General features: G+C 36.1%; 1 protein-coding gene across 3 annotated transcripts in view; it reads right to left on the bottom strand.

The window, feature by feature from the left end:
* RPS6KA3 (ribosomal protein S6 kinase A3) overlaps positions 1 to 12,502 on the bottom strand; it is a 74,058-nt gene that overhangs the window by 42,028 nt on the left and 19,528 nt on the right. Inside the window, exon 1 of one of the 3 annotated variants that reach the window (XM_074534628.1) lies at positions 10,877 to 11,164. The exons of the other annotated variants lie outside the window; for them this stretch is intronic. Coding sequence (XP_074390729.1) covers positions 10,877 to 10,915 — 39 coding nt within the window. The 5' untranslated portion in view covers positions 10,916 to 11,164. Of the gene's footprint in view, positions 1 to 10,876; positions 11,165 to 12,502 lie in introns of those variants that run through there. 3 annotated transcript variants of the gene reach the window in all.

The raw sequence follows: 12,502 nt of genomic DNA, 5'->3' as shown, positions 1-12,502 counted from the left end.
CTCTTGGGCACATGGTGTGACTCCTGGTGATGGTGCTGTGCAAGACAAGGAGCTGAACATCAGTGATCTTGATGAATCTCTTCCACCCCAGGATATTCTGTGATTTACCTCTAAGACTATGTCCTCCTTGCTCCAGTCTTTTCCTTCATCTATATGCACCAAAATGTGCACTAATTAGCTATAGTGATAGGTTAGTAGAGGCCAAGTTCTAAAACTGTGTTTCTGAAGCACTAATTTGTAAGCTTTTCAAGCATTCTGCAAAATTTATGTGCATGAATTAGTGCTGAAAGTACCCTTTTGCATCTGATCATTTCAGTACTGTACATAAATGCAAAGCCACTGTCCACCCAGGTCAGCATTTTCCAACACATGCTTCTCCCACCCAGACAGACAATTCTTCTTCAAAAGATTCTTTTTTCCAAAAGATTACAAAGTTGGAAATGAGTTGCACACAAGAAATCCTGAGAGTGTGTCATAGTCAGTATATACTAAAAAAATCCAGCATGTGATTTGGAATAATGCACAGAACATGCTGGCAACTTTTAAAATCAGTGAGTGAAAAAAAGATACTTTAGTGTGAAGAATTTAGTTTTAAGAATAGTTTTAGAAGACCCAAGACAAATCCAAGACGTCCTCTAAGTTTAGGTGGCTGTTTCCATTTTAAGACAGCCAAATTTTGCATGTGTGTGCACATAGTCATGCTGAGTACTCCACCTAATAACCTGAACTTCTGTGCCTTTTCAGGAGAAAATGCTACCATTGTTGATTACCAGCTGAATCTTTATAGAGTCTGAAAGAAATATTGTTGAATAAATTGCTGGTGGACATTTTTGGTTTTATATTTTATATTATAATGTGATCAGTTTGATTACATACTACTTAAACCACCCACTGAATCTTAGAGAATCCCAAGGGAGGAACAGAATAGCTCAGCAAAACAAACTGCCACACACACATTACTTCAGATACTTTGATCCATTTCTGCTTAACAGTTTTATCTATTTGCTCCCTGGCAATCTTGGGAAAGTCAAAAACATGTGAAACACAATATAATCAAATATATTTTATTTACTGCCTTCAGGGATGCAAAGCAATCAGGTGGACATAAGAAGGACATGGAGCTGTAGGAGCAAATCCAGAGGAGAGCCATGAAGTTGGTAAGATGACTGGAGCTCCTCCCTGTGAAGACAGGCTGAGGAAGTTGGGGCTGTTCAGCCCACAGGAGAGAAGTGTGCATGGAGAGCCCAGAGCAACTTCCCAGTATCTGAAGGGGACTGCAGGGAAGCCAGAAGGGATTCTTCAGCAAGAACTGCAGTGACAAGACAGGGAATAATGGGGACAAACTGAAGGAAGGGAAATTTAGGTTAGGTATTAGGAAGAAATTCTTTACTATGAGGATGGTGAGATACAGGAACAGCTTGCCCAGGGAGGTTGTAGATGCCCCAACAGTGTAGAAAGCCAGGCTGGGTAAGGCCTTGAGCAACCTGATCTAATGGGAGGGGCCCCTGCCCAGGGCAAGTGGGCTGGGATTAGGTGACTCTTCCAACCCAAATCCTTCTATGATTTGATATTTCTTTAAAAGCACTACAAAACTCAACAAGAACAAGAACATATATTAATTTGCTCTCTGTACACAAACAAAATTATTATTTTTGAATGCTATACAATTATTATGCAACCATCCTTCCAGTGGTTATTTTGAGCACCCTCTAGAAAACAAAATAAACCCCAAACCACCACTTCACATTCCTGATACCAAGAGAATATTCCCAGGCTTTGCATTTTCTCAGGGCTCAGTTACTCTTCAGTCCATAAAAGGCAGCCCTAATAGAACTCTGTCTGAAACTAAAAGGAACTCTAATGATACTCAATTTTAATTTGTCGGTAACTCTTATTTGGGAGCAAGATTTATGATGAATGGTTGTCCACAAATTTGCAGTTTCCTTTTCTGACATAACTGCTGAATGTTTGTTATTTTAACCTAAACAGTGTTCTGCAAATGCAGTTAAAAATACAAAAGCTAAGGCTTTTATAGAAACACAAATTATATGCAGAGTTAATAAGCCTCACTATCTACCTGAATTAAAATACAAATCTTATACACTGTAGAAAGAGATGTCTATTCTCAACCAAGTGCACTAATACATCAGAATAGAGATGTCATCTTGCAGTAAACTAGACGAGGAGCCAGCTGTTCCATCTGGTACTGAATTGTTTGATCATTTCTTGGTACCTGGCAAAAACATTTGTCCCATGTGATGAACTGAAAATAAATGAGATGCTGGAATACTTGGTCCACTGCTCCTTTCTTCCATTTCTTGACATCCTTCACACAACTACAGACAGTCAACTTACCAGCTGCAATGGTGGGCTCTTCCTTCTAGTTACAACTATACCCTACTGCCTACATTTCATTTCTGTTATTTACAAGCTTAGAAAGCTCCCTTTTCTCAAGCATTATACTGCAGCAGGGTCTAAATAAAAGTCTCAAGACATGATTTCCTCTTCTAGGCACACAGTTCTCTCAAGGCCTTCTTCACACTAAAAAGTTACACTGCCTCAGAAAGCCATGAAAAAAAAAATCCCCAAAACAATCATGTGCGTCAACTTTTAAGTAGCTGCTGCTGGCTCCCACTACAGTGAAACTAAATGTGGAATACAAGGAAACAAACAGAAGGCAACATTACTCTGAGTTTACTTAACAATGTAATAGTGTTAAATCAACACTGGCCTAGAAAGGGAGGGAGTGATAAAGAGGTTTAGGTATGAATTTAAAATACCATATTCCAGAACAATTTCCTGTACTGATCCAGTCTATTCCGGGCAACATCTCCATATAAGTAAGATTATAGTAATATGTTTCACAATATATGTCTGTGCACAAGAACACACAGGAAATAACACCAAATGGACTGTAAGGCACAGACAAAATCTGAATGAAAAATTTTATAGAAAAAAAAAGGGGAATTCTGCAACACCAAGGGCAGCTCATTTTATCTTAAGTAAACAGCTACAAATTGGAATAGGAAACATGCTTGCCAATAAAACAAAAGGACAGACACCTTTTAGGGAAGCAGTGAAAAACTATTTAATCATTATCACACTATAAAAATGATAGCCTAATCATCTTGCTGGGAAAAAAACTTCCAATATTTTAGGTACTTAATTAACAATTAAACACTAATTTTACTTCTAGTAATTGAATGTATGTGAATTTCCTTTACCATAACTTTTTAATTCGAAAGTAAATTAACCCTGCTGCAACATAAAATATTTGTATTTATTTGAGATCTTATTACAGGAACAACTAATAGATAATGTGTTAAAAGAAAACCAGACTTCAAACCCTAAAGGAAGTAGAAACAGAGTCTTACTAGGCATGTATTTCTCAGTAGTAATGAAAAAGCCCAGAAAAACGAGTTTACTTATACATAGACTCTTCTGCAACTTACCCTTCAGAATTTTGAATTTTCAATAGGAAACCTGAAAACTGCTCTGTGTAAAGAAGTGGCCCATGCAGAGCTGGATGGCATAAGTTCATCAGTGTAGAATGAGCTGTGTGTTATCTGCAGACCTTTCTCTGAGCAGTATGGTCCAGGGACAGCTGAAAAGCTGCTCTAGGACTACTAAACTGGGCTCTGAACTGGTATTTAGGAAAACTACCAGTAAAACCCACAATATCATTGCAACACTCATTAGTGTTTAAATTGTAAACATTCAAAAAAAGGAAGCATACTTCGTCCACAAATTTTACATTAAAAAGAGAAATAATCAACTAAAGATTAAAATAATTTTAAAAATATATAAATGTATGGTGCAGTACTGGTAAAATCATTCACAAGGAAATATTCCAAATCATCTAATTAGGCAGAACAGGATCAGATCTGTGCTCTTACTCATAGCAGGAAGAGGAAAGCCATTCAGAATAATGAATATTAGCACATCCAAACACCATAGCAGTCTCACTGCACCTAAAATCCTCAGCTTCAACTTCCTGAAAAAAATGCATAAGCAAAGTGTGAACTTGCATGATGACAAGTGCTTGGGAAAGAAATTTCAAAATACTGGGGTAGAAATAGGAAATTCAGCAAGAATTTACTCTTAAAGAGGTGTAAGAACTAGATGTGAATTAACTTAAACACAACATCAAAGAATAAACTGCTATGTTACATATGGAACGTTAGGAAAGGTATTTCTGGAAGACAGATTTCTCCTTTTCTAGATACGGAAAATTACAGGAGTATGAGTAGACACATTTTAAACACTTTAATCTTAATGACAGCATATTTTAGATAACAGTTGTTAAAAAATTAATTTGTTCATCAGCTTCATAATAAGGGACAAAGACTTGAGTATATACTTTTCAATATACTGAAAGCACAAATTAAAATTATGATATGCATATATTATTCCAAAGGACAAAAGCAGCAGCTACCTACAAAATGTGAAGTTTTAATGCAAAAATAATAATGGACCCATGTATTTATATTGCTCCTACACAGAGGTGACATTTAAGGGGTGTAAAGTCATGAAGTGACATAGAATTGGAAAGGTAAGAAAAAAAAAGTACAGGGAAACATTTACAGCTTAAGCATTCAAACATCAAAGTCAATAGCACGTGACTCTAAAAGTAAACTGGACCCATCCTGAACAGAAGGAGTGACTGCATAGTCTCTGCTGTCCGCTTTGTTCACTTCAGTGAAATTACACTAAACAGAAAGCTGACTGAAAGCAAGATACCCAAAAACTAAGATTTCTAACAAAGACAGGCATGCACAACAAGACTGGGGGGTTGGAAGGGTCCAGGAAGATTTTATCTGATTCTGTAAGTGTGGGATTTAAAAAAATCAAATAAAAAAAAATCTTTTGGACTAACTATGCAAAGAACAACAAAAAACCTGGCAGGTTTAATTTTTTTATCATACCAAGAGCAAAGATAGGTATGTGCAGTACATGCCACAAGTACCTATAGATTAAGGCTTTCTGAAAGAACATTCTATTTATTTTTAACATGTTGAACACTTTGAAAGGATTCGCATTACTTTTTGAGTTATTCTGAGGCCTGTTGTTGTGGAAAATGGATGTTCTTATTTGATGACAAAAAAGGAGTAACAGCAGCTAAAAGGCTAAAGAAAATAAATGACTCCTTCACCATACCCGAGTTCTACCTGGAACAAATTCAGGAACAGATTTCTGAGAAAGTGCTCTTTTATAAAAGGTTGATTAAGAAAATCCCTGATGTCATTATTGCATGAGACATGTGATGAATACCCATCCTACCCTGAGTCCTTTGCATCAGGAAGGGGATATTGAAGATAACACACAACATCCGCACGCTGTTACAAGGAGGGACCCACAAGGACTGAGTGCAAAACAAGGGTGGCTGCAAGTTCATTTTCCCTTGAAATCAGCATTACCCAGATGAAGGTGAAAATTTCCTCAAAAGTGCAGTAAATTTCAGCTGGCAGATGACTAAATACTGATCAAAAAGCTTCCCCCCTACACACTTCTAGGCTTTACAAAATATAGCAAGAAACACAGCACCAAACCTGTAACATCAGAATAAAAGGTTTTGTGGTTGAAAAAAGTAAAAGGCCACAGATCAACTCCTTCTGCAGCTAATAGAGATGGAAGTTATGAAATAAAGGTCACAAGAAATGAACAAGAACAAACTATTAACCTCACACTCATTTTAAATAAAATCTCTAAATTTTACAACACAATTTCTGGGCAGAAAGAAACCCCTCTGTCATATCTTTGCTTTTAGAACTGCAAAAAAATTTGACTATCAGCAGGACTTTTAAATAAACTGCCATTTTCCAATTACAAGCACACATCACTAGGATAGCGGTACTATACATACTCAAGTTCATAAAAACTCAGTGGGAAGGAAATCTGACACATGCAAAAAATCCTTGGATGGGTTCAGTAATCATTAAAGTTCTTCCCAGACATCAAACATTGTTGACATGCTGACCAAAATCTGTAAAAATGAGGCTAAGGCTTTGACTTAACATAAACATCAGATAAGAAGATTAACAAATTTTAATCTCAATAAATAATTAAAACCTTTATAATAACTGAGCCATCTTAAGCAACTACTGGAGAAATTAAAACACAACCCTAAAAGCAGCTCTAGTCCATGCACAGTAGTGAGAGCACTGAGCATAGAAAGAAGATGTCACAAGTAACAAAAGAACTTTTTCCGAACAGTACCGAGTGACATTAGAAGCACATGAGGTTTCAGCGTGTTTCCAAGAAAAGCCTATAGAACAAGAAAAACTCCTCTCCTCTTCATAAACTGAAGTTCAAGTATACTAAAGGGTAGTGTCAAGCTAAGCAGTTAGTAATTTAAGAGAATATATGTGATTAAGAAATTCTAGTGTTAGGGAAGAAAAAGGTGTTTTTTGTAAAGTTTTCAATTTTTTTTTCTTTTTCCTTATAGTTTTTTTCCTATTTTCCTGTGGTTTAAGTAATAAAATGTTCTTTATATTTAAGCTAGAGCCTGTTTTGCTTATTCCTAGTCACATCTCACAGCAGACCCCAAGAAGAAAGTGTTTTCATAAAAGCACTAGCTCTGTGCCAAGCTAAAACCATGACAATATTGATAATCCTGGTTCCAACATTACCCAGGTTTCACCTTTACCTGTTAATTCTGTACTGCCTTACAGAGTAAGGAAGGTACAAAACAGAACCATCTTTGACATACAGTTACATACAGACATAAGTCTTAGCTATGATTTAATTTGCTTCTTAAAGATTTTTTCAGATTTTTCACTGTAAAGTGATTTTCTAGCTCGTGTTCTTGTAAAGTCTTCACTGACTTTTTATTTTTACTACTTGATAGTTCATGTTATTATGGAAGCCTCTGCATCACTGATTTCTGCTGCACACAGAGCAACAACAATTCCACAATTCCAGCCCCAATCCTGCTGCCTCGACCTGCAGTGACCCCAGCTGCTGAGGGAGCAGCCATGGGGGTGTTCAGTGGGCACTGAGAGCCCTTCCAAGAGTCACTGCCTGACAAAGCCAAGTCACTCCCCCAAACCGAGCACTTTAACACACTTGTGACTTTAACATTTCTTTTAAACAGACCCTATGAATACATTAAAAAATGTTGGTGGATCCATCAGAAACTCTTTAGGGAACTATTTAATGAATATGTTCTGCTTAAAATCACATACTACAGTATTTTAAAATATATTTTATATGGGGATAATTTACACATTACAAACAGCCAGAATCACCATTAGGAAGGATCACAGTTCTGGAACTTCAACTTCTATGGTCAGGAATCAGAATAAGAGAAAAAAGAAATCCTTTTACATAGCTTTGATCATAACAATTAAGTCAAAACCATTTTGCCAATATTGGCAAACATCAGCTGTTTTTCAAGATAAGACCTAAATCAGTGTATCAGTCCTAAAATCAGGGTACGCTGTTGACCATACAATTATCAGAAAAAGCAATCCAAATGTGCAGCAGCCAAGATGCTGCTTTTATCATTTTTCATTTGTTAGTATTGATTATGTAGCAACATAGATCTTTCCATTTTCATTACGGAAGTAGCAGCTTTGCTTTCACCCCTCTTAATCTCTTTTCAGGAATGTTTTGCTTCCTTTAGACAAATGCACTTTCCTGAAGCACACGTACATTCAGTACAAGCAAAGATAAGGCTGAAAACAGAAAAATGGATTCCCCAGCAATTTATTACCACTGCTCCAACAATGGCTATAGGTTGCCTTTTACTGCTTTGCTAGATTTCACTGTACTGCTAAGAGCTCTGCTGCACATGGCTGTGTTTGTCTGTCAGAGGCATCATAACGTTGATCCCCACAATCAAACTATTTCTGAAGTACTGACTATGATACTAAACCTTGGTGCTGAAGTTACATAAAGCAGTTATGTCCTGTAAGGACAGTAAGCTTATTGGATATCAAGTGATTTTAAAAGGATGACTCAATGTTGGCACAGTTCCCCAGCTCATATACAGAACTTCCTTTTCCTCCCCTCCCTTGAGTCAGGAAGTCTCCTAGATGCATTTTTACTTTCCCAACTTGTTATGAACATAGGATAAATTTTAAGCATTATCTGCAGAAATTAGACCCTCCTTTTGAGTTACACTTTTATAAACAATAAAGAGCAACAAACTGAAAACCAATTACTTTTACCTCTTCTACGAGAGCTTATAGAAATCTTAAGATAAAAATGGGAATTAAAAATGTGAAGAATGCACCATTCTAGGTGTTTTTAAATACCTTAGACACATTTTATATACATTCATATATTCTATACTTTTTATACTCCTACCTTCAAATTCAAAACTATCCTAAAAATAAAACTCACATTGCAACAAGTACTTCACAATCTCCCACCACTTTGGTAAGCAGTGTTAGTGAGCTAAATCATGGACTAAAATCCTTTCCTTATAACTGTGACTAATATTCAATTTGAGTCACTTACAGAAGTAGCCACTACTTATCTGCTCATACACAAACAATTGTTCTAAAAGCCCTCCTTCTGAAGTAGCAATTATTCCAATACAACAAAAAGCAAAGCAGTACCATGCATAAAATGAAGTCAAGCTGATCTAAGGATATTCTGTGTATGCTGTCTGTTTTACACTACTACCAAAGAAAAACAGGAGTAGAGCAGAAGTTCTAAATGTGGACATCTGAAGTCAGAAACCAAGGCTTTCACAATTTATTCTTTGCTTCTTTTTAAGAGATGGAAATACCTACAATTTCAACTAACAGCATATCACTTGTTGCAGACAGCATCTATTGTTTTACCTGACAGAAAATAAGATTTCTTAAAGAAAACTTTATTTGTAAATGTTTAGTTTCAGGGTCTGGCTTTTTTTTTTTAATTCTTAAATTGTTAAGTCTTTTAGAGGAAAACAATTTGTAGAGATAACAAAGAAAAAATTGTATTAATGTACTTATTCCTTAGCCTCTTTCTACTCTTTTTCATTTTTGGCTTCTTCTGCAACAATTTTGAGATCTAGAAGGATGCCTAAGTCTGTATTTGTTTCATATAGACAACTCACAAAATGAAGACTGCAGACCTGGTTACTGAGACAGAGCTCCACTCATTCTTTTGGTTGTACAGAAGAAGCCAGATAGGACTTTGAAGAATGAATGCTGTCCCAGAGAAACAAGCCAGAGGACAGGTAAGGCCCTATGGACAAATGTGGTTCACCAGGCTGGGAGTGTCATTCTGAAAATGCTTTCTTTGCTTAGAATGAAAACACAAAAGGACAGGACAGGAGTGGGACACTGCCCCTTCCTCCCCAAAGGGTCTGTGAGCAGTAGCTCGTTTGGCAGGTAAGCTGAGGAATTCCTGTAAGCATTTTAAAAGCTCAATGTCACCAAGAGCAGTTTTGCAATGCAGTTCTCTTTTGATCAAGCAGCACAAAATTATCTCATGAACTGAAATGAGCTCGTCAGCATTGGAAAAAAATACTCATTGGGTGGAACTTTCGTTTCCCAGTAACTCTGATATAAATTTTTTTCCTACTTTGTAAGCACTAACAGAGAATTGCAATTAAAATCTAATTAAAGTTAAAAAGCCCCAAACTATTTAGAAGGCAAAATAATCCCTGAGCATACTCAGCACTAATCTATGAAAACTATGAATCCTGTTTTATTATCATAATTTCCTAAATATATATTGAATTCTATACGGGTTGAAAACCTGTAGTTTGGTCTGCAATAGCTAACAGTTTAAAATCAGCAGAATGTTGAAGACAACCCAACTAGGCTGCTGTAAGTAGATAAAACAATGTCATTATTTGACCTAATTTCTGAGGAATACCTTGCATGTTGCCTGTGGAAAAGAACTGTAATTCAGGACTATGAGTTGATAAGTATATATTTTGTAAGATTTATATTAAAAATCCTCTTGATTATAATGCAATCTGTGTTCTATTGTTTTATATTCATGTCTTATTTTGGTGTTTCACTTGTGGCAAGAAATTCCCATTTCATTTTTTAATATGCAATGCAAAAACTAATACAAATTGTTTAAAGCAGTACATGGGCTAGTAGGTGTCTACTGCTTACAAGTTAACAGACCCTGACTTAAGTCATTACACAAGAAGGTCATGGGGTTTTGGGTTTTCTACCCCCTCACTGAAAAGTATTTGCAGACCTACAAAAGGATAAATGTGAAAACTGATTTGACTTCCAATGATAGAACGTTTACATGTAATGTTAAATAGTTCTGAAACAGTGCTTGGCACAATACAATACTCCACTAGTAATTTTTCTCAACGTAAACCAATTTTTTTAATGCTTAAATATATGCCTAACAAGACAAATTACACAAATGAAACATTTCCTATGACTAAGTTATCATTTGAAATAACCCTAACACTGTTATGCAAGTATCACTACTCTTCACACCATTTCAGAAGTAAATTTAAGATATGAATATGCCTGAGTTATTTTAACTATCACCACACAGAGCCATATTTTACAGTTTATAGCACTATATTAAGATGAAACTATTAAAATTAGTTAAAATTACCACTAAGTATTAAAAATACAAAGGCTTTTAATAAAACTTGACTCTTAGTGAGAAAACATGCAGCTAAGCTCACAATTAACAACCCCCACCTCCCCCTAAAATAGAAGTTTTACATTATTTACATACAGGTAACAAATTCCTAATAAGGCTAAATTTTATCAGCAGGTACCTTAGAAACTTCTACAACATACAAACATACCAGAGACTTTTTTTAAAGGAAATACAAAACACTTTGTATCCAAACAACACTGATCCCTATGCAGCGAAAGACTAAAACTCTGAAATCCCAAGTTAAACAAAAGTAAAACTTTCCCCGTTATTCTCTTAAATAATAAACTAAGCTCACCCGAACAGAGCGAACACGCAGAGAAAGAAACTTAAACATGACTAAGAAACCATGATGTTTGGATTTTCTGACTGAGCGATCAGAAGTCTAGCAGGGAAGACCAACCCTGGCGTTTTTGCTGTGACCAGCTGTTCCGGCAATTAGAAAATTTCCTGTCAGGCAAGTCAGACACAGCTGGGGGGTGGGGAGAGAGAAAGGGGAAAAAAAGGTCAAAAAGAAAAGAAAAGACATTAAAAAAACAAGACATGGATTTCACACACACACACATACCGAGCTGTGAAAGAAAATAATAAAGAAAGACTGGGCAGCAGTGGTACTCATGCTGCTGATACTTACAGAGATCAGCACAGGAAACTTAAGCAGATTGCCTGATAGCAACAGGCTGCTGCAGATGTTACTGATTCCTGGTTCCCAGAAAAGAACAACAGAGACCAGCATCTCTTTCAGAAATCACACTACTACACAACATTTCACTGATTAAGCACAGTAGCAAGTATTTTAAGTCCTATATGTGATTACTATATTTTTAAGAATTTAACTTTACAAAATGTTTTAAGATCTCACATATCATTATCTTACAGACTTCAATGCAGAGAATGCCTACAGCTTGTTTTTATTTACTACAATTTAGTGGGAGAACCAAAATGACCTTGTACTTAGTCCTTTGAAATCCTGCACACAGAAAATGCTACACAGATGTTCTAGGCCAAGGCAAACTGCAGAAATATTTAAATTGGATTGCCCAGCTCAAATGTCTGACTTATGCACCAATATTGTATTGCTCTGTAGAAAGTGAACTTCTTGAAGTAAAAAATATTCCTAAGCTTTCCTTCAGTGTTTAAAAAGCCCCAGACACTTGTTTTAGGAATTAGAATTCAATCTATTTACTGCAAAGAGTAAGAGAGGAAGTTTTTAATTTGATCTCTCTAGATTTACTACAGAAGCTATTTTTCCTGCATATTGACACTATGTTTAGCCTTTTTGATACTTGTTAAAACAAGGAATTGCAAAGTACATGCTCCTTTAGTGGAACAAGATTGTTTTTCAAGTAATAAATAAACAAGAGAAGTAAAAACCTTTAGTCAAAGGCATATACAAGTATTCAGCTATAAACATATCCAGGTGATTCCGTTCAGTGACTGTGTATCAAAGGAAACATACAGCCAAATACTCTAGTCCTGCTTGCACAAGACATGAAAACAAACCTGCCCTGCACACAGCTTCCCTTGACTGGGTTCTAACAAATATCTGGATTACTTCAGTTTTTGTTATATTTTAATTCTTCTTCAGAAGACAAAGCCAGTAATTTAAGTGACAGACCACATTGCTATCTCTAGCCCACATCCTGGCTCCCTACAGTATCGGTTTCTAGCATTTCCTTTAAATTGGGATTACACATCTCCTCACCATGAGCCAAGATCCTCTTGTCAAAATGGAGAGGTGAAAGAAAGACCTGACTTTAGCCATATCCCAGAGCAAAACTGTGCCCTTTTAGTGTTCTCTTGTACTCCTCTGGCTCTTTATTTGTGTCACATCTGCAGGGACAATCTTTCAAACTCTGTGTACTGAATATACACAATTATTATGATAATAAACACAGACCTTCAGGAACTGCTACTACACAAA

The sequence above is a fragment of the Zonotrichia albicollis genome, chromosome 2, assembly GCF_047830755.1.
Source record: "Zonotrichia albicollis isolate bZonAlb1 chromosome 2, bZonAlb1.hap1, whole genome shotgun sequence".
Classification (NCBI taxonomy): domain Eukaryota; kingdom Metazoa; phylum Chordata; class Aves; order Passeriformes; family Passerellidae; genus Zonotrichia; species Zonotrichia albicollis.
This window is presented reverse-complemented; position numbering and strand designations above follow the sequence as displayed.